This window comes from Charadrius vociferus, unplaced genomic scaffold, assembly GCF_000708025.1.
Source record: "Charadrius vociferus isolate BGI_N301 unplaced genomic scaffold, ASM70802v2 scaffold999, whole genome shotgun sequence".
Classification (NCBI taxonomy): domain Eukaryota; kingdom Metazoa; phylum Chordata; class Aves; order Charadriiformes; family Charadriidae; genus Charadrius; species Charadrius vociferus.
In genome coordinates, this window is record NW_009658627.1 from 423,095 (window position 1) to 446,290 (window position 23,196).

General features: G+C 45.9%; 1 protein-coding gene across 1 annotated transcript; it reads right to left on the reverse strand.

Annotated features, from left to right (window-relative positions):
* Positions 1-3,583: 3,583 nt before the first annotated feature.
* LOC104293691 (T-box-containing protein TBX6L) lies at positions 3,584-15,141 on the reverse strand. The gene is made up of 9 exons (XM_009893212.1): positions 14,986-15,141; positions 10,291-10,435; positions 9,193-9,295; positions 8,607-8,771; positions 8,125-8,271; positions 7,546-7,616; positions 6,272-6,363; positions 5,353-5,545; positions 3,584-4,722 (listed from the first exon to the last, which is right to left on the reverse strand). The coding sequence occupies exons 1-9, from the start codon at positions 14,999-15,001 to the stop codon at positions 4,296-4,298; spliced, it is 1,359 nt and encodes a 452-aa protein (XP_009891514.1). The 5' UTR covers positions 15,002-15,141; the 3' UTR covers positions 3,584-4,295.
* Positions 15,142-23,196: the final 8,055 nt, after the last annotated feature.

Genomic DNA, 23,196 nt, shown 5'->3' on the forward strand with positions numbered 1-23,196 from the left:
CCGGCTGCCTGCAGCTCCCGGGCAGGAGGTATTTGGCTTTGTGCCGGTCCAGCCCCGCACGGCGGGCGATGGCTGCTGTTTGTTGTCAGCCAAATGCTGCATCCCCCCTGCTAAGAGGCTCCCTATGGGATCCCAACCTGGGGCTCGGGAATTAAGTGGCTTTTAAGCTCTGCAATAAAAAAACCATTTGAGTTGAAGAATGTTATTATTCCTGGAAGGGGGTTTGCACTGCTTGCTTGGATTTGCTTAAGGTGACTGAGTACACACACTGACCAAGGAAATGCACTGCAGGAGTCTCCTGGGAGGCTCACCAAGCACCAAACGACAGACACCCCCACGCTGGGCAGTCAGGTCAACCCAGAAGGAAGCAACGAGTCCAGCTCAGCCCAGCTGCCCAGGCAATTCAAGCGTCCCAGCCCACCCGGGCAAGGAAGTGCTGCTCCCCAGGATGTCCCCACACCTCTCCGCAGGCAAGGAGCCTCCCTGGGCTCCCACTGAGCCCCCGCGGGGACAGGCAGACCCTGTCCTGCACCGTGCACATGAAGATCCTGGCTCGGCCTGGGCAAGGATGCCAATCTGATGGCACCAGATGGCAAGTTTGGTTTTCACCAGCTGAGCACATCTCTCTCCCTCCAGTGCCTGGACATCAGATATGCTCTTACTGAAACCAGCCAGTAGCTGCTTCTGCAGAGCCAGAGGGTGACCGAGTGGGTACAAGTGCAGAGGCCACATCCTGGGCCAGGTGAGAGGGGACCCTGCAACCCTATGAGGACTCGCCGTATCTTTTGCGAATCATGGAGGAAGGTGGGCACTTTGCTGTGCTGCAGGGAAACAGCGTCACAGAACTCTGCGCCTGCTCACTGGGATGCAGCTGTCTGCGGAAGAACTGCAGCGTTGGCAAGAAAGCATTTTTCTGCCATTCCCATCTGCATTGAACCAGTGTCAGACAAGGCTTAAGGCTGCAAAAACCAGTAGGAGAAACCAAAATAAATCAGGATCTTTATTTCCCATAGGAAATTCACCTAGATCCCATTTATAGTCCATTTGCCCTCATCCTTATGTAACTCCTCTGCAGAAGAGGAGCAGAAAACGCAGAGAAAATAAACAATTTGCTGCAAAGAATTAGTGCAAGAGACTGAGTCACATCTAGCAATGCAAGCAGATAACCCGGGGCTCACTGAACACGCTGCGGAGAACAATGAACTCTGAGATCAACAGTGTGTGTCATGCATGTACAAACTGGCCCCAGGTAACACGACTAAAGTGAAGCCACTGGTGTGCTTGAAAGAGATGCACAAAAAAACCACACTTTAGAGTTTATTTTATTGCTCTTAATGGCCTGCCTTCCGCATGTCTCATTTCCTTTTATTGAAGCTGTCAGAGAGGCATTACATTATCTCACATGCGTGCAAAAACAGCGTTTCAGTCGAGCTCACACAGACTTTTAAATGCCACAGCTGAAGAAAACAAGACAGTGGGAACTGCAAAGGGAGGAGGCGGCGGCAGAGTCCAAAGCACACACCTACGGGCAAAATTTCCAAAGGCTTCAAAAACCAGCCAAGCCGCAGTCTCTAACCAGAGACAGGCGAGCGAGGAAAGTAAAGGTACTGTTCTAATAAGCTGGATGATTCACTGAAGAAGGGCAAGGAGTCCTGTTGCAACAGAAGGCTGATGAGTAATTAATGGCTTGTCCTGGGCACAAGGCTGAGCCTTAGCCTGGTGCAGAGCCAGCAGCCAAACCAGCTCTACCGACAGGCCCATGGGGCAGCAGCACTCGCAAAGCTATTCCGAAGGTTTGAAAAAAAGAACATTACACCCGTATTTGCACAGGAGTTTCCCTGTGCTGCCCAGTTCCCCATGCTCACCACAGCATGGTTTTCATCCTCATTAGCACCCCGTGACAGGGGGAAATACAACCCAGCTTCAAAGATAAAGAAACAGATCTAACCAAGTAGCCTGTGGGGGGGACGTATGACTTTCTCTTTTCTTGTTAGCATGGCGCTGGCAGCGATCACGGCGGGGTACCAGGACGGCCCTGCAGAAAGTACTCCTCCCAGGGTCCCCGCACACGGGGCTCAAGGCACTGAACTCCCCAGCCAGCCTTCTCGTCTGATTTCCAAGATGTGGAAAACAGCGGTGGCAAAGTCAATGACTAACGGTCAGAGACCGAATATTCTTCTCATCTACAGAGGACAGCCTTTTGCAGCTGACCTGCCTTCATGCAGCTGGAATTTGGGTAGCAGGAAATCACAATATTCTGGGGTTAAAAACAATCTCCTCTACGTTTTTTTCCTCAACCAGATTTCTTCTTAGTGATTCACTTGCATCCACATGCGTGTCATGCACAGCAGGTATAAATAACTACCGGCCAGGGCGCTATCAGAGAAGAGGCTAATAGGGTATTATGTACATATACTGTGGTGAAGTCTGACCTTTATTTAAACACTGCACATCTCATGCCCATCCTACGAAGCTGAGGGGGATTACTTGGCTGCTCTGTACATATCATAATTGTGGTACAAAACCAGTTAGCAATATAGCAATATACTATTTAAATAAGGAAGTAGTCATTGTAGTTGAGTTTCACACATTTGTAGGGCTACTTTTCAAAGTCATTTTAACCATAATAAACATGGCTCGACATCTTTACGCTACGCACATGCACAGTGCCGACCCGGTACCCAAACAGACCAGCGCACAGCCTTTCCCAGTGCACCTGCACACCGGTCCTAACGCACCGATGATCACAAACCCACCCAGGTCTGTTCATAGACAACATCTTGCTACACACACATGCACACACACAGAGAAAACCATCTGGCATACACGCTAAGTGACACACCTCACTGCCTACCGATGGCTACAGGCCACACAGCAGTTCATTTAAAGTGTTACAAGAAAACATTCCCTAAATGACACCTAGGAACATGTCTATCCTCCCTGAGAAGCAAAGAGCCTGTCTCAAACAAGACCCCGTTGCCAGGGCCATTCTGCCACTTGGGCAAACAGGGATGCTTCCCCCTTCTAACACAAAAATAAAACGAAATCCTCTTTGCAAGGCAGCGTGCAGCCCGACAAAACAGCTCCTCCCCACGATGGGACCACAGAGGGAAAGGAGGTGAAACTGCTCTGACAACTAAACATGGAAGCAGATCCCCACAGACTTCCAAACAGCCCCAATATGACTTCACCGACCAGCCTGGGAGGTGCTGAGCTCACCAGCAATGCAGCACACAGCTCCGTGCCTACAGGGTATTAATTAAAGTATATGCTCGATGAGCAATGCCAGGCTGGTGAGAACTGTCTATTGACAAAGCTCGCTCAGAGTGTAGCACAGTAACCACAACTATAAATTATATTCTCTAGGGGTGGCACAGGGTGGAAGAAGGAAGAAGTTCACAGTGGAAGGTTTCCTTTCCCTCGAAAGGAAGAGGTCGGAGTGACACAGCCAGTGCTGCTGTTCGTGGCCCTGTTTCTGACAACCACAGGCCTTTGGACACCCCTGGAGCAGCCTCCCACATTCTGTGAACAACCTCCCTCCACCACCAGCAGAAAGAAGAATGTTTCACTAACCTCGAATCTAGGGGTGACAGAAGAGGGATGGGCACAGGGGACAGGCAGACACAACACTCAGCCTTGCTGCTGCTTCTCCTGCACAGGACAAACGCTTCCCTGCCTGTGCGACCCACTGCTGCGCTCCAGACACACAGGCGTTGCTGTGTATTTAACTCTTGTATGCTGCTGGAAGAAAGGCAATACTCTAGCTTTAGTTTGACTATACTAAGTGAGGAAACTGCTCAAAAGGGCACCAGGATATCTTGTTTTGCTCATCTTTGCAATAATTCTCTACAGCTTCTTGGCCACCTTGGACGACTTACTGAAACTCCTCAGTCCCTACCTCCTTGCACATGAGTCCTGGAAGGAAAGGATTTTGGAAACTGCCAAATGCAAGACACAAACAGCCTGGGACTGAATGATCATCAGATCTTTAAATACTGCCATTGCAGGTCCTGTGGTTTCCTGCTCTTGCTGGGAAGAAAAACACTGCAGAACACATTGATTTAGCCAGACCCGCAGTGACACGGCCGGGACAGCCACCAGTTTAGCCACTGCTTGTGAAATACAGTGAGGGTTGTTGTACAAGGAGACAAGGAAGCGACGGTGTCCCATGCTACTGCTTGCAGCAATGCTTCTTCGCCTAGTGTAGACAAGGCTTCAAGATGAACACTCCAGAGCAAATATTATCTCATTTACAATTGTCTTTCAGTCTTTTCATTGGGAAGGGTCTTTCCCGTTCACCAGCAGGCATAGGGGAACAGAGGGTACTGGCTCCACTCTGCCATGGTCCCGTGGGCATGTCCTGGAGCCCCCTGTGTATTGTACTCTGTGGAGAAGGCCGAGTAGCTCATTGCCCTGTACTGGCTGTGGGAAGGCACCATCCACTGGCCGAGGCCTTGCTCGGTGCCATAGGGACTGTACATGGGCGCTCGGGCCCCGGGTTTCCCAACAGAGTCTAGAGCCATGTTCACCACTCCTGTGTAGTCCTGGGGAGGAGGCAGAGGCGGGGGGAGTGGAGGCAGGTTGGTGAAGCCCTCTGGGAGCTGTTTGGAGTCATGGTCGGGCACCGTGGCCAGATCCAAGGGGTGGCACCTTGCTCGGAACTCGTTCAAGGCCACGGCGTCGCGGGTGGGAAGCTGCTGGCTGTCCCCTGCTTCGTGGAACCTGAGCCCCGAGGTCAGAGAGAAGAGCGAGTCAAACCTACCGCAGCAGAAAACCACTGAAAACCCACACAGATTCCCCGGGGAAAGGCAGGGCAAGCTCTTCCCCCTGCCTACTGCTTCATCTTACTGTTAGTGTGGAATTTAGTCCAAGTCTCGCTGTCACTCACACAGTAAAACTAAATGCCCAAGAAGGTAAGCCGAGACTACTCTAGTTCTGGCTCAGTTCTAGCCCAGGCTCACTATAACTCATGCCTCAATTTGCAACGATAAGGCGGGGGAAAAAAAATAAATCATTGGAGTCCTGCCACTCCTCCAACATGCTTCCTTCAAAGGACAGGCAAGCTCTGCAGTACACAGAACTGCCTGGGAGAGCATTTCAGGACAGGGAAATAAAGAGAACTCCTAAGACACGAGTATGCCCAGAATCAGTGGATTTGAAGTAACACAGAAAGGCTTTGTTGTGGAGCTATCTCCATGCTAATCTAGCACCTACCACCCAGGTACGCTATCCAACAGAAAGGCATCCTTCCTCCCTTACCCTGGCTGTTTTTCTTAGGAAATACCCAGTAGAAGAGAAATCCCACCAGTTAAAGGGTGGCTTTGGACATGAGCACCGGGAGGTGGGACTCACCGATATGTCTGGTAGGACGGCGTAGGCACTTGCTGCTCTCTGGCCAGACCCTCCCTCTGGTCAGCTGGCACCGGTGATGCTGCAGGAAAGGCATGGCTGCCATTCTGCTCTGAGACCCAGAAGGGGTATCCGCTGCTGACCACGATGGGGTTACTCTCTTCCTTCACATCTGCATTCTCATCTTTCTCAAAATCTGACTCACAGTGGGGAACAGAAGGAGAGAATGGAAAAAAAATTAGATGGGAGAAGAGAGAGCCAGAGCTCACAATGGTCTATTGGCAGCTGCATTAATCGCAGGATGGTGGAAGGAAACACACTAATACCTCTTCTGCAGTCATACTGCCTTAAGGGACTAGCCCTTTGCAGCTTTTTTCTGCCCTTACGCTGCGGTGTTTGGTCCTGCCCTGTCCTCTCTCCTTAGTTGTGCTACCGCAAGCAGCACTGTGAACTGGAGCAAGGAAAGATCAAGCTTAAAAACAACCTAACAGAAAGAGTAATTTTCTTTTTGTAAATGGTATCAGTTCCCTCATCTGCACCACAACCCAGCTGCACAAACAGCATTGACAACTGCACCGACGACAACCAAGAAGAAAGCAACGGGTGACACTGCAAGCTCCTATCACTATTGAAGAGAAATGTTATGAAGGCAAAGCTGATGATCATATGTGGTCACAAAGCATGGCCAGGCTGGGAGGCTGGTGGGAGAGCTGATGAGTAGTCAGTAATGACAAGCGACTTGCGAGCTGGCTCCTGTGGATCATGCCCAGAGAGTCAGAGACTCCAAAGCATATACGGCGCCCTTTAGGCACTCCACCCAGGCCACTCTCCCCAGACAGGGGGCTATGTTACTGCTTTTTTTCCTTCCCATGGCCTGGACATTCTTTGGAAGCAACTCTGGGTTTGTTGTGATCAATATTACCACGTTCCTCAGCACTGGACTCCTTTTCCTCGGGTTGCTTCCTCTTCTGGCCCTTGGCTGGACTCGACTTCTGGCATTTGGCTCGTCCTTCCCTGGAAAGAAACAAGACATGGGGGTAGCTTGTATGTAAACTTTTTGCCCAGATAAATACACAAGGGATGCTGGACAAGCCTTGGAAGACAAAAAGATAGGATGAACCTCTCTGACATTCTGTGACTTACACATCTCCTAGCAAAGCACCCTGACGGGCCCTCAGGCAATACGCTTGCCATAGTCAAATTACAGGGTCAGCCACGCCACCTGCCATCCATGTGCGCTTCCAGCAAGAGCCCTCGCCCCGCAGGAGACTGGGGATGAATCGGTCAAGGGGTTGCCCGCTTCATGTTGGTACAAAAGGCACAATCAACATGGAAACTCAGTACTGGAGGCTTTGGCACCAAGTTCGTAAGTGTAGTTTGAGGTTGGATATACATAATATACAGTAGGATGGGTCTTTCGCTTGAAAGCAGCTTTTTCCTAAATGGAAAATGAATCTAAGCTTAGTCAGAAATTATCCTATTAGGAGGAAAAAGAAAATCCACGACATTTTCTAAGTTTAAGTAAAAAAGAGTCAGTTTTGGCCTTTTTCATCAGGAAATAAGATATTTTTTTTTCAGCCATAAAATAACACAAAACAAAATCTCAGATATTTCCCTAACATTTTCTGCTTGGAAAAAAACATTTTTTCCCCTCTCTACTGCCAATTTATGGTTGCGTTTAAGCTGTGGTTTTTTGTGGTTTTTTTTTTAAGTCTCATCCACTGGCTGCCCTCAGACCAGACAGAAGATCTTGCTGGTATTGGTATCCATCTTCCCTCTTGCAGCAGAATCTCCTGTTGGAAGAGATGCTTTTCCACACCTGGGGAAAGGAGACAAGGGAGCCTCCAAGTGTCAGAATCAAGCTGATCTCAAAGAGATACAATAATCTACTGTGGTCTCCTGTTATCACTGCTATTTACACATCAGACTCCAGTCTAGCTCCAACTTGCAAGGAAATGCAGGTCTCAAATTTGTCACACCTCCCACGTGTCTGTAGGAAATCTTGTATCCCCTCCCACTCCTCAAGTCTCTTGGGAGGAGGCTGCACAGGGAACATCATTCCCAGACACAGGCAAACGCAGCGTGCACAATGCAGCAGGCTCTGCAGAGCTGGCTGGTACCGTTTTGCTCAATGACCCTGGGTAAAATTCCCAAGTGAACTCCAGTTTATTAAATAAATATGAAAAAACAGTTTACCTTCGAGTGTTCTTCCCATGTTCACGGAAACCTTTAGCAAATGGATTGTTGTCAATCTTGAGCTTTGTAATCTTAAAATAAAAGGAACAAGATTCAGTATCATGGTGACTGGTTGGGTTCTTTACTGTTTCAAGACCTTCACCTCAGGACAGCTTGTCCAAGGGTTTTGGGCATGCCATTGCCACAGTATCTGAGCTCTCCCAGCAGCTCCCGTTATTGATCAGGAATTGACACACAGAGAGAAGTGAGTTTGCCAGGGTCAGCAGGACTTTGGGTGGGATTCATCTGACTAGAGAAATATACAGGGTCAGTATCTACTATCTGGACTTTTGCACATAGTTTTAACTGCATTTAGGGTTCTGCTAATCACTGACAGTGCACTTAATACAATTAAGGTGCATGATTCATCTCATCCCAGAGTAGATGTTTTCCATAGGAACCATAACGCGCCTGTATCTTTCCACTGTCCATCACAGGCACTCAGGGTGACTAGCTTGGACGGAGAAGCCTTCCTCTGCAAGATTTCTAAAGACAAGAGTATTTAGCAATGTGTCCAAAAGCAGTACTTGCACACTGTACCTGCTCATTCTGGTAGGCAGTAACAGAAGTGAAGACAGTCTCAGGGAAGCTGAAGACTTGGAAGATGCTCCAGCGGACACTGAAGAGGTCATCTGCCTGCACAATGTGGAAGCGAGGCTTGTAACGGTGCATGGAGTGGAGGATGATCTAGCACAGACAGACAAAGGAGAAAGTTTCCATGTGTAACCACTGTCAACACACTCTGCAGAGTCTCCTGTGGAGACTCTGTGGACATCCATTTCAAACTACAGATGCCCGGGCTGGGACCGGTGTCTCCACCATGCCTCTTAGGGTGACAGGACAGCCTTCCCTTGCAGGTAGTTAAGAGAGCACAAGGGCTGGGCTGCGGGAGGAAGACAGAGCACTTGGATGTGTTTTAACTTCCACATGACCCAATTTCTCACAAATCTCACTTATTTCCCTTAACATCCACCTGCAACAAATTCCACTAGAGCACAGCACAAAGACCAGCTCCAACCTACATGCCCGTGTTGATCCAGAGTGTTGTTGGTGAGCTTCAGTTTTTGGAAGGAGACAGGTTCTTTCATCCAGTGGCTGCCAGGAGCTGGGGAATCTGGGTGGACGTAGGTGCGACAAGGGAGCTGGGGCTCTGCTTTTCCAGCAACTTCCCACTGATCTTTATTCCACTGTGAAGGGAAAGACAGAAATCTAGAGCCTAAAAAAAATGACTGTCATTATAGGAAAACTCCAGCAACTTTGCTTCACTGTTTATTTAGTGGACTCCTCTGAAGCACAGGCCTGACAAGAAGCAGATTCTTTCTTACAAGCCATGATCATTTTTCCTCCCTTTCTCCCAACGGCTGTCAGAGAAGTCTGACGTTAATCATGATTAAAACTGTACCACTTACAATGAAAATTAGTTACCTTTCCAGCTGCTCCCCGAGCAAAACTGACGAATAACTCCAGAGAGGCATAAAATCCACCAATTACTTCTGAACTTTTTCTAAAGACAATTTATTTATCAGCATGGCCAGTGAAGCACAAAGATTAATCTATTTCAAATGAAGATGGAAGGACAGCGTAACTTCTATTATTTAAAGTGCTTACCTTGTACCTGAAGTTATCCATTGGCACAAAATCTACCAGCATGAGGTACTTGGCATATGGGATTAAGCCAGAGACTTTGATTTTGCACTGTGGAAACATTCGTCTGAAGGAGAAATTAAATACATGGTGTAAGGATTTCCCTATAAAGTTAATATTGTCTAATCAACAAGCAGCAGGTCATGTTTACTCACTAGAGTGCAATGTTCTGGTAGAAGTATTTCTACAGGACAGCTATTGAACATTTTTACCATTTTACTGATGTACTGTCTAACCCTATGGGTTTAGGTGGAATAGGCACTAACAGGGCAGCAGTCACTGATGGCCTGACACTGTTACTGCTTTTGTTCCTCCGATTTCTGTAACACAACAGTGGGAAACCTAAAAGAAAATATTTGGAATTTGCAGGTAGTTCCCAGCCTTCTGCAGCTATCGCAGACCTGGAGGATAGATTAGAGCATTTTCTAGCGTGGGCAGAAAACGTGCTCTCATCTAAGAGCACATCTAGCTTTTCGTTCCAGTACTCCCTGCCACCGCTTTCATCTTCTGACTCTGCAAAAAAGCTTTGACACCTACCTCCCTACCCAAAGGGATTATTTCAGCTCACAGCAGCTTTGACATAATACATTACAATTTCGTATTCTTTCACCGCAAGCTCCACAATGCATGACTCATTTAAGCTTCAGAGTAGTCTGCACGCACAGATCATTACTAATCTACGCCATGTTCCTGTCTGCAAATGCAGACACAAACCCAGGTATTTACTGCTCGACTGCTGCTGCCTGTGACCAAGGCAAAGGAAACCCAGGGCAACCACCCAGGGCAACCTTCCAGAGCAACCTCACAGGACAGGAAGAACATCAGTGTTAAGTGCTGAGATAAGAGTTTTCTCTGCACGTGGGCCCCACAGTGACCTTTTGCACTTCACAGTTTGGACTTCTAGGACATCCTGAAAGTGCAATTCTTCTGCCAGAGGCAGGGAGGTGCGCATAACTGGCCAAAAAAACTAGTTGAAGGGCCACCATTCAAAAAATGAACACTCAGAGATTTTGATAACAGCTTACAGGGGTGTGGTGTTGGCAGCTGCCCTGCTCCCCTCACCTGCCGGATTTGGTGATGATCATCTCAGTTCCGATCTGATGAAACTTCATCCAGAGACCCATGTCCTCCAGGGTGACCACAATGGAGCTCTGTGGGTAGGGCTCCAGGCTGGGGGAAGGAAGTGCCTCACACGGCGCTTTCATGTCTACCAGGAGAGAGAAAACAGTAACTTTTAACGGTAACTCCTGCTAACAGGCAGGAGGGCAGCCGGCATGAAGCAGCCTCTGCTGCTCTGAGACAGGGCCCCGAGATGCAGCACCTCCCAGTACACTCCAGTGCCAGCTCCCTCCAGCACAGGGAGCTACCGAATTTCACATGCTGTTGTAACAGACGGGGTCCGTACATCTGGCCATCACTCCTCCCATCTGGCCACGGTACATCGCAGCCCCAAACCACTGTGCAGTGCACAGCGCTGGTTCAGCTCAGGAAGCAGAATGCTGTGATTTCACAGCATGTGAATGCTGTGAAGGTCCCAGGAGCTGCCGAGATCTAGGGAGTCTGTGCCACAATACACCTCTGAAAGAAAATCTATTATTTTCCTTCAAAGTGTTTTTTTCGTTACTTAGCTCAGAAGGCATAAAGGCTTTTCCAAAAGGTTTCTTTTTAGCTGTTAAGTTCTTTCTTGTGTGTGGTACAAACTCAACCTGACTTCCTTTGTTCCAAAACTCACACTGGCAGGTAGCCACCATCCACTTTCATTCCTGTTCTGGTATGATCCCAGTTACACAAAACACTTTACTAAGTGAATAAAATGAAAGCTGAAAGGACTGGAAAGGTTTTGAGTGTACCAGTGGGTAATGGGAGAAAACGACAGGTAGGTGGTAGCAGAGGTGAAAAATCTCTTCAGGGGACAAAGAAGGGACAGACAGGAAACCCAAGTGTAAGTGAAGGCAAGAAAGGGAGGTGACAGAGCCAGACCACGGAATATTCTGAAAAGAGGATGGCTGGTCTGAACTGGACTTGTGGATGGAGATGACAAAGGAGCCTGTGACGACAGTGGAAGGTGCCTCTTCAGTAACACACCATGGCACATCAGAGGAGCTGCCTGCAATACGCCTGCACTTTCTATTACAGACAGAGAACTAACTATGGTCCTGGGGAAGAGGAATGGGAAACTATCCTGGAGGACCTGTCTTTGGTGTTGATGGCACCCACCACCTCTGTAAAGCTGTTTGGATAAAAAACCTCCTATAGGCGCTCTTAACTATATTGTAACACACACAAGATTGCTGCTGCTATACTGAAAAGCCCAGGCAAAAAAAAATAAATGTTCCATTTTAGATCAAAATTGTGACCTGGTATAGCTACTGGTGGCCTGACTTCATACCCAGTAAGGCTTTACTAACACCGCCCTATGGTTTGAAGGAGGTATTGATAAGCCTGCTCGACTCGGGGGGTACCTGTCGCTCCGGGCCGGCAGGCCACTTCTGCTGGGTGCCGCGTTATCAGCCACGCACGGCTTTGTTTGCAGGGGAGATTTTTCTGCCTCTCAGCTTGATCAGATCTTATTCAGAGCATATCAGAAATAAGGGAATTTCCACCTTGTCACTGCTTTCCTGAGTAATGCCTTCAAAAGAACAAGCACAAAAAGTAGACAACTATTTCCAGAGAAATCAGCTTTTTCCAGAAAGTGACATCTTTCCACAAAAATAACTCAATGTGAGTCTAAGGGGTTCTTCCCACAGTATTAGGAAGTAAAAAACATTTAAATGCAATTTTGTGAGTTTGTAAAGGTCTTCAAGCATTTTAAAAAAAATATCCTCAACCCTTTTTTCTGCTTTGATCCAACATTAATGAACTGGCTAAGAAGTGACACCTAGTTTGCTCACTAAGATTAGCCTGTTAACATCTTCTTACTAAAGCTTCCCCCATATCCTCTTGCAAAGACATGAAAGCTGCCACGAGACGATGCATTTGGTAGCTCAGTGCAGCACATGTATCAAAAGGAGTTACAATAAAATTGGGCTGATTTCCCACAGGAGTCATCCAGTCACAAATATACGCAAACAGATTTTGATTAGCTAGACAGATGCTCACTCCTTCCCCAAATGAATTTTACAATTAACATTTTTGTAAGCAAATTCCAATGCCATTAAATGAGACTACAACAAGTCAGATCTCAGGAGTCCTTATTGAGGGGAGGCTTGCAAAGAAATGAAGAGGAATTGAAGTGAAAGGAGTTCAATACTGAATTAAAAATCAAAGGCAGATGTTATAAACTGGTTTTTAACAACATGAGTCTACAATGCACCTGTATGAGCGAGACGCTGCAGGAGACAGGGAAGAAGAGCTGCACACACACAAGCATTGCAGCAAAGATTTAAAAATTTAGTTAAAGTCTTTCACCCTGCAGGTTGTGTGTGCAGTCTGAGGCTCAAAAACAGGAGATTAGCGGTTTGCGTGGGGATCTTGACCCCAGGCACGGTGCGAGCTTGATAATGGAGCCACACAGCTGACTACACAGTCGTGTGCAACCAGCTTCAGCGGGATTCTGCAGTGGTGGATCCATTTGTAGGACCCACTTTGGCTTTCCTCCGCAGAGCCAAAGGCTGGCTTGCGAGGCGCTTGAAATTCACTCCTCGTTTGTGCCTATGTAACTAACGCCAAGACTCACGCGCACATCTCCCCCACAAAGACACCGGCACGTTGGAACTACAGCACAGAGGGTTGTGGCAGGGTGTCCAAGCACTCAACTGAAAATGTTAGATCCGTACTTCTATTGTTTCTTCTTCTATGTAACTTATTTTTTATTTCAAGTATTATTTGAAAGAGATTTAAACATCTTCCAAAAATTTTAGTTCTAAGTTATTTTAAAAGTAGTCATTATTATTATCATTGTGGTGGTAACACTGCATGTTGCACATTTTAAAACATGTTATTCGTGGCAAGATGAGGTTGAAAAGGAAGATAGCTGCCATGATAAAGGCACTGACAATTAAGAGGTATTCAATCTATTCCATGCTTGATTTTAAAGTCCTTACACTTTCTTTCAAAGTTTGTTCTTTGGTTTCCGTATCTAGAATACGCTGTACAGAACAGGTTCTCCTATCTTGGAGATGGAAAGGAGAGAAAGAGAAATGAGAGTCAATTCGGTAATGCTTAGCCAGGGGCAGTGGGGGATAAGATCTTTGCATAGAAGATGCTGGAGCATAATCCGCTCGCCTAAAGCAGTCCCTCAATTAATTGTCAATTACTGAGACAATGTTATGATGCCAGGAAATCTGTTGCAGACTTCTCACAAACTATGGGACAGGGTTTGCAATACTGGGAAAACTCCAACAAGGCAAAAGGTACACTTCTTAACTTTACTAAAACCAGTTATCATTACATTTGTTGCTGTTATCTTCTGAGTGAAGAAGTCCAACACTAACACCTACCCAGTGGCCACAGGGAAGAAACGCACGTCAATATATAAAGCTATCTGAGAAATTAATCTTGCCAACAACAACAAAAAAAACCAAACGTGTTTTCTGATCTTATAAATGTCAGTAGAAACACCCCGATGCTCTGAACCTCATTTCTCAGAACCAGAAAGCTTTTTGGCAATAATTAAAGTATGGTATTTCTACCAATGCAATGACTTCACCTCTCAAATGCACCCAGTCAACACCTGGAAGAGTTCAACTCAATAAGAAAATGAGGTGACTTCTGCAGTAGTTGGAATCTTTAACATGATAAAATACCGTAATACAGTATGTAATTTTTTCATTGTTGCTCTTTTGGTTTTCAAGTCAAAATTCTCTTGAAGTGGCAGAAATCAGTATGAATCAGAGCAATACAGTATGGACTGCTTTATAAAAAAGCCAAAACAAGGGTGAAAGTGAAAATTATCTGAGTCATTGCACATGTAGTTTGCTCACGAAAGAAACAACACATTGCAGAGGTAGAGAAAGGAAGATGAGAATACCCAGCCACCTCTAACGTCCACCTATGAACTGCATACCTAAACTAGGCAAATAGTTGTTTCTTTCTGATGTAGAGTAAAACCCAAGAGTAAATTTGGGGTTCGGTTATACTGACAAATGCAGCGCCTCTGGACTGGCCCTCCGTTTCCCAATGCTTATGTGTCATTGTGCCCAATCTGACCACGGCCCACACAGCAGAGGTTAGCAGCATGTTATGAGATGGACTGATGAAGAAACACATAAATAAAAACCTAAGGAAATCAGAAAAATCCTGTGTTTGAGCATGAACCAGGTAGAGGTGGGGTATGCCTGCTTGGGGTTTATTCTCTCAAAGGGTAGTGAAAAAAGCAAAGAAAAAACAGATAGTTTGTATCAGAACTATTATTAGCAACATAAATATTTCCAAACCTTCTGTGGCCTTCAACCTGAAGGAACTCGGGGTACTTTGCAGACAATATACAAATAACACCACGAGCCTTCAGTGAAGGATTGCACTGCTCAAGGTGATACGGATAAGGGAGTTTTGGGCTCAATTGTGAGTAAACCTTTGCTGCCTTACAAAAGATCTTCCAAGGTTCACAAAGAACACTCAAAACCACAATTTCGCATCTACTCCTACCCCCCCCCCCCCCCCCCCCCCATTTTAGAAATCCTTTCCAGCCACACACACATTACTATAAATGCTGCTAATCCTTCAGGAGCACTTGTCTTTCTAAAATGATTGTACTGTCTTGGCACAAGTTTAGGATCTTTCCGTGCAATGAGGTAAAGGAGGGAGCCCTTTACTTACCTGGTAAAGCTTGCATTTTTCCATGTACTGTGGAGTCTAGGAGCTTGCTGAGCAGAGACAGCCACCAGAGTTCTTACAAGGGAAGCCAAAATAGTCCAGTTCAAAAGCAGGTCTGATTTCCTGAAGTAAGCAAAAGCCCTTCCTTCTGAGATCCAGTGTCAAGAGTGACCGGGATGAGGATGGGTTTCCAAGCGCAGCTAGCCAAGGTGAGTTCCTGTTTTATGGAGGCTAATGAGCAGGGAGGAGCTTCTCGCCAGGGCTGTCCCCTTGCAATCCTTTGATGTCCAACGGGACAAAGAGAGGAAGGATCTACAGCAATGGCTGGGGCTAAGGGAAGAAAATCAAAGAGAATTAACATGGCTTTGACATACAGGAAACCCTACAGGGGAAATGCACCTTGATTTACTGCTAACGCACTTTTAAACAAATAGAGAGAAGACTAAAAACATCAGTTGAAGACTTACCTACAAAATAAATAAAAAAATCCTTAAACAGCAAGCAGGAAAATTTCCTTCTGGCTAATCCAAGGATTTGATACAATTTTCATCTTCAGAGCACAGAATCACTTTACTCTTGATTTCTGGTATCAGAATCAGGACTGCATTGAGCTTGTTCCTTCCCCAGTGGGTGATTAATAGGCTGTGGTAAAGTTTGCCCTCACAACTGGGATGCTGCAGCAAAGCGTTCATTCACCAACAGATGTCTTCTCCACTAACAGAAATATATTTGGTAATACAACATTACTTACCTACCCAATCTCTGCAATCACAGCCTCTGACTGCACAGTTCATTCTCCTACTGCGCTGTTTTTCTGCGGCAGGGTGCTCACCGCTGCATCACATCTGCTCTGAAGCGCAGAACCAAGGCTGCTCTACATGCAGCATCCTTTCAGCTGAGCTTCATGAGTGAAAGTTGCAACTGTTTAATGACACATCCACGCCAGCGCATCATTTTACTGGCACCAAACTCCTTCGGCTGGCACCTTCCAGGGCTAGTGCAAGTGGTCCAAGAGTCTCATGATGTATCAGGCACTGGTTTTAGGCCTTGTTCAAGGCACTGCTCTTACAGAAGGGAAGGCTGAGCAGAAACTGAAGGACTTGAGCATTTTCCCTTAATTAGTTTATTCTGCAAGTGTGACCATTAGCTTTTGTACTTACAAGAGCTTACAAGTGCTAAGAGACAGCAATCAAGTCTCATGCTTCAGGGCACAAAACACACACTGCACCTTGGTGAAGAAGGGACTTCTACGAATTCATGTACAGAAAAGGCTATACTAACATTTAAAGGTCAAAAATGTTCAAAAAAAGGAGGTCAAAAGCAGGATATCACTCTCAATGGGCCAGTGTTGGATACGGCACAGCAAATTCAGGAGCTCTGTTTGTTTCAAAGAGCGTTGCTGTAAGGCTACAGCTGATTCACGGTCTAGTTTTGCTCCCAATGAAATAAACATTTTTTTTATTTTGTCAGTGATGTAATTAGGACTTCTGATTTTAGTCTGACATGCAAAACATGTTCTGAATTTATTTGGTCAGTTTCTATAACCAAACAACATCCCTTTAGTTCTGCTTTTATGCCCTTTGGAGCAGGCAAAGCAAGGACATGCAAAGAGGACAAAGGAGTCTAATCAGAGGCGGGACTGGCTCTTTTTCAATAGCATATTTAATTTTGGCCATCCCAGTTCTAGGCAGGGAGAGAAAAGCCAATGCTTAGTGTGGCAAGGAAGAACATTTAAAAGAAAGCGGCTGGAGAGTTCGAGAAGTTCTGAAGAGGATTTTGTAGCAGGAGATGGTTTGTTACCTTCGTACCTTTGAAGGACCACATCCAGCCTTCTTGACATCCCTTTAAAACTACTGGATAATACAGAAGACCACAGGCTCTTCTCCTTCAACTAATTTGGGGACATCCAGAACTGAGGACTCTCAGTACCACTGAGGAGGAGACACTTATATGGTGGAGCAACATCAACTTGTAGCTCAACTGGAGATTATTTATTACCTATGTGGAAGAATAAATCAGAAGGGAACAGATCAGCTGAAACTGGTATCAAGGTCAAATCTCTGCTTGTACTTGCACAGCCACTACCAGACGCAAACAAAACAGGATGCAGAAATGCGTTTCTGTTCTGCTACAAAAGGAAAGTCAGCATCAAATCTGCCCCCTCCATGTCACACTTTTCTAATGCTAGTATTTTAACTGCAGAAAGCAGAAAAGGTAACCATAATCAGAATCTGAAAAGGAAAAATAGAACAAAAATTGGGTCATATTCAAGCTAGAAGCAAGATGGATCAACATCCCACACAGTATGAAACTGCACAACAGCAGCAGCAGCAGCACTGGGAATTTCAGAATCTTCACCTGACAAGAGCGTGGGATGTGTATCATGACTTACTGCTTCCTCCATGAAAGGGTATGAGATGGTCTCCTGCTGCCACTTCATTTGCACACTGTGTATCAGCATGTCTAGAGAATGCACATTTGCTGCGAGAACTCAAAACCTTTTGGCTTTTCCCAGCTGATTGATGGGGAAGGTGGAGTCATTAATTACCCATGACTAGTTAACAACTAGCTTTCTCCAGCCATTCTAGTTGCACTGGAAAGGTTTTAAAAGAAAAAAAAAAAAAAAAAAAAAAAAAGTTAATTTCTTACTATTGCTGGAAAGCGCGGCTAACAGAAGCAATCCTCAGGAAATTCATTACTAGCAAAGGGGGAATTTAGCACATTACCCTCTTGTCTGTCTGTCCATGGAGCACCCTCAGGCCGTTTGCTGGGAAGTCAGAGGGAACGTGCTGGTGTCTAACAATTCACTGGCAAATTGAAGGCTGGGAGGGCAGAAAGGGAGAGGAGAGATAGTGGATCTGACATGTGTAAGTCAGTGACATACACAGCTCTGCTCCAAGCTCATTCCCAGCAGCAGGTAAAAATCCTGCTGCGCCCAGCTCTAACAGTAGGCTCTCCGGCTGAAGGTAGGGCAGCACAGAAGGGAGGGGATGCCTGATGACAAAAGCAGAGACCAAGAGCTTTTGCTTTGCATCTCTTTGAGGACGTGATTAGAAAGAAACATTCCCCTCTGGGTTTTGTAGTCAGGCAAATGTTTTCTGGCACCTCTCCCGCATGTGAAGCTTTAACCCTTAACACTCAACAGGGCCCTGTAGGGAACTGCTCTGCACACATACCATCCCCCATTGCTACCTTCTGAACTGGGAGCTCTCCCAGACGGGGCAATCTTCTTGCCGTCTCTGGCTGGAGACTGGGGCTCTCAGACTGCGGGAGAACAGATTACGTGTGTCAGCTAGCAGGAGGCTTTGGCTAGCAGGATCTGAGCCTGCAAGTGGCTGTGCAGGATCATAGAATCATTTTGGTTGGAAGAGACCTTTAAGATCATCAAATCCAACTGTTAACCTAGCACTGCCAAGTTACCACTAAACCATGTCTCAGCACCACATCTACACATCTTTTAAATACCTCCAGGGATGGCAACTCAACCACTTCCCCGGGCAGTCTGTTTCAATCCTCGATAACCCTTTTGGTGAAGAAATTTTTCCTAACATCCAATCTAAACCTCCCCTGCTCTGTCCAGGCAGAACTTCCAGGACAGCATTCTGCTCCAAGAGCAAGCTCAAGTATGAAGCATAAAGTTACTGTCTGGGAAATTGCTGAAATGCAATAGAAATCCAGATTAGTAATAATGATCTTTTGAAAGAGCTGCTCTTGGAGCAGCACTCCAGTGTGTTAGCCAGCAATCCAACCCCTGCAGGCTTCCCTCTGTGCACATGGTTGTGAGAAAGTGTTAGAGAATCACAGAATCATAGAAAGGTTTGAGTTGGAAGGGACCTTAAAGATAATCTAGTTCCAACACCCTGCCATGGGCAGAACACCTCCCACTAGACCAGGCTGCTCGAAGCCCCATCCAACCTGGCCTTGAACACCTCCAGGGATGGGGCATATCATATCAGCTTTAATAAAACTGGGCGTAAGTGAAACAGTGTTGTCTGCCTGAGTTTGCACAAGCAAGAAAAAATAACATGGAGAAGTGTAAACTGCATTTAAGAGACACTCTCCTCTGAAACGCGAAAATAGCCTTACTGCCATTTAAATGCAACTCATTTAGAGAGTCCCACCTGGCACATGAAGGCCACAGTCCCAGAGCATCTTGGCAACTCTTTATGAAGGATACTCTGCCAGCTGCACAGGATGAATACTGAAAACACGGAAGGACAGTGTGTCAGTAACAGGACTCAAACCAAACTAAATAGATAGCCCTACACTGATAGCTACTTATTTCATACTTAATTAAAACCATGAAATGGCCTCAGACTTTCCAGACAGCTTCAGAATTCACAAATCTGCACCTTAAATACAGGCTCAGCTCATTGCAGAGCAAATGGGGCCCGATTATGCACACAGGGGGGTAGGGAAAAGCCGTGTTTTTCCAGAGAGAAAGCCCGATGAAACTATTGCTCCTACAGCTGTGCCAGCCTCCAAGCACGTGACTCCTCATCCATGTTAGTGACCGACATCTCATATAGAAAAAAAAGGAAAATACAAGTGCAACACCTTAGACAGCACTGAGCTGACTGAGTGAGCAGAGTGGGGTTGGTCAGGACAGAGTGTCTGAGCTCCAATGCTGTGGGCACTGCTGGAATTTGGGCAGCTGTACCAGCGAGTCTCTGTGGGAGGCTACAGGAACAGTAGAAGCTTGCAAAGTGTTTAGAGATCCTCTGAGGAAGTACTATGTATAATTCCCTCTCGTGCGGTAGCACAAGGAATAGTTCCTTCCCAGCTCCTTACAGCAGCTCACACAGCACAATATTTTCCTCTGATGGTGGGAAATGGCTTCTCCCTGTCTTTTCACAGTTGGGTTTGATTGCTTTCCTGGGACAAGTTGTCTGGTGTCTTCTGGCACGTTACATGTACGTGCTTTGCCACGCAGGCGCTCCTACCCTGGTCTGCAGAAGGCAGACCTCTGTTGGGCTGAAAACCCCATGCTGAGCCCCAAATTGTATCACCCCCAAATCTGCCTTGTGCTCTCAGAAAGCAAAAAGTCACATTTGGCAAAACAAAACAGTAGGTTGGAGAGGGCCTGTTGGTAACAACTCAACGCTAACTCCCAACAGGAAGCCAGGGCAGAGGCGCGGTGTGCTGCGGGACCGGCCACATGCCTGCACCCACCCTGAAGGAGGCTGTATCTGTTTTGGAAGGGGAACATGTGAAAGTGGCTCATGTAAATGAAAAGCTGTACAATTTAAGTTTAACACAAGGCTTTTCCTCTTGCAGGTTTGTGGATTGAGGTATCTGGCCACAAAGCTGTGCTCCTGAACTAAAGAAAAGAGGATGCTCTTCTGCCTCCCCGTTACCATATCCGCCCTCCCCAGTCCTGCTGGAATATGCACCCTTCTCCCAGCAGTTAGTTAGCATTGAGACAAGAAGGGAAACACTTAGCAGCCACTTAACACCGAAGGCTGAGTTTGCCCTCAAAGGCTACAGTCCAGAGTCAAATGCAAAATATTTCTGTCTAGAGCCCTTTCAAGTTTTCACAGACTCCTGATGTTAGGTGCACTGTTTTCCTGTCAACCCATTGTGTTTTCCAGACACAGCTCAGCACTCTGTCCCACTCAAATCCACAAAAAATACATACTGAAAGGACTTTACAGCAGCAACAACAGCTTTGCAACACAGCGCAGGGCAGGGCCACCAAGCACCAGCCTGCAAGCGTTGCCCGTCCTCTTCGGTGCTGGGCAAGGCTCTCTTCCTCCCCGCACCTGGGGACACCGCAACCCTGTCCCAGCACACCGGTCCCCCAGCAGGAGCCACAAAGGATCAGCCCTAGGAAACAGGCAGCAAACAGCTCTGGGTTAGCATCCGTACATAAATACTTTCATATTTATACACACGCGCACACACTCATATGCAAAGAGAAGCATCATCCAGAGCTTAAAAATTGCTGGCACTTTACTGAACCGTGAATTGAACCCAGAAAAAAATCCTGAGCAGAATAGATTTTGCTGAATGGAAGGGCAGCTGACACTGCTTCAGCAATCTCAGTTAAAAAGCTGATCTTTTCAGGAAAAAGCAGCCACCCGAACCCTGAAGCTTGCATCTGAACTTTTTGGACTTTTGCAATAGCAGACACACTGTCATGCTACTTTGGTTTCTGCAAAAGACTATAATTGTCGGTGTGCAAGCATTTGTAAAGCCATGAAACCAGCAGATAAAAAGGCAGACTTCAATCATGCAAGTCAGTTTGCAAGTTACTTTGTTTTGCCTACACAGATTTATCCTATCAGTTTCATAAGGAAATTTCCATACACTGTTCAGCACAGTGAGGTTCTAATCAAAACGGGAAATCAATAAACAGTATAATTCCTGATCAAAGGAACTATCTTCAAAGAGGAAAATTGTTAAGATTTACAGATCTCGGAATTTAAAAATAAAAACTGTTGCGAGCTCTACAGAGCTGAATAGAACTCCACTCCTCCCACATCACTAGTGATTCTCAAGAACTTTTTGAGAAGATACTTAACATTACCAGAAAGCATGAGAGAACAGATCAATTAAACCATACGTAGCAGATTTTGATTCAGGGCATTCTACAGTAAATCACGTTTCATTTTACTAAGATATTATTACTGCTTTTTTTTTCCTTTTACGTTACAATTTATCATTTCTCTAAAAAAGAAATAGAAAAAGTTATACAGCCACGGGATACATACAACTGTGCATACATCTCACAGGAAGAAGGGATCCGAACCCACAGGATGTCTAACTAACCTGAAGTGTCTGAGTTGAGCTATTTATAGGATCTCCCATAAAACCAAAATGAATGCCAAGACAGATCCACGCAGTACATCCTGCAAGACAGTTTTTGAAAGCCAATATAGAGCATTATGATGGGACATACATAATCTGTAGGAAACAAAGAGCTGGAAATAGGTATTCATTTTAAGCAGAAAGTCCTTGGTTAAACTCTAAGCCATACTTTTTCTCACCCAACACATTCTCCACCTGCCAGCAAAATGATACCAGTGTCCACAGTAACAATATTCAGGTAAGAATCCTTCAACATCACCGATAATAGAAAAAAGCACCTGTCAGATTTCATGGATTCCTCAAGTCTGCAGTGGGATGAGGCTCTCATGAACATACATGAATGAACATAATCAATCACAGCTGCCACTTTTTCCTGCAATCCCTACTCTGTCTAGATTTTTTCCTCCACTCTTCTCTTATTGGCAAATTCCTCATACTCATTCTTTGTTGCAGTCATGCAGGATACAAACTCCGGGCAGGATCACAGACCCACGGCTCCCTCCCCCTCCCCAGCAGATTGTGAAATGTTTATGGCCTGACTCTTATGGCTCTAGAGGTGCTGAATGGCCTTTTCCCCCCTCCAAGTCTCAGCTCCTGATGGGCAGCTACAGACCAACTTTTAGCCGGTTTGGTCCGTAGCTGTGGATTTTATTGCCCAGTTTGTCTCTTCAGCTCACATTTGTAAGCTCCAGAGTAGATTTTTCCCTGGGTAACACTCTGCAGCTCAAAGAACAATTCTTGTTTTTATTACATCCTTAGTGATTAAAGGGATATTTAAACCTCACAATGCTCCCTGCTGTGAATATAAAAGCCTAGCATCATTTTGGATAGATGTGTTTAGAAAAATAAATTAAAAATTAGCCCTGCTATAGTGGACAAATGCTTTTAAGTTGTTAAGAGCATCAGGCACTTGAATGATTTAAGTGCATTGGTTGCAATTCCTTGAGAAAGCCAAGGGACGACCCATGGCTTTGAGCTCTCCCAACAGTTATACAGACAAGTTCCACTTGGACTGAGGACAACAGAGGTGTGCAATGACTGCATTATACTGAAAATACAAAATTTCATCTACTTAGGCCTAAGTTACTTAGATGTCTTCTCCTCTCTAACCTAGCGATCACTAACACACATAATAGGTACCATTCTTAAAAGCACAATCTTTGCTTTTGTGATGGCAAAACTGTTTTTAAATGACGGAGTTTACAACCTAAGCTATGCCTGCCAACCAAATGTAGACACAAACAACAATATAATGCAAATTCAACAGAAATATTTAAATTCTGCTAAGAAGTGTGCTGGAGAGCGTGGAGGAGGAAATTGAAGCCATGTTTCAGAGCATTCTTTCTGAGCACAGATTAGACGGTTATCAATAATGAGGTCACTGGTTTTGCCTCCCTCTAATAC

Coding starts and splice junctions, on each gene's coding strand:
- LOC104293691 (XM_009893212.1), bottom strand. Junction 8,272..8,606: donor CTCTGGATCAACACGGGCAT/GTAGGTTGGAGC, acceptor TGTCTGTGCTAG/ATCATCCTCCACTCCATGCA. Junction 5,546..6,271: donor GTCCAGTGCTGAGGAACGTG/GTAATATTGATC, acceptor ACTGTGAGTCAG/ATTTTGAGAAAGATGAGAAT.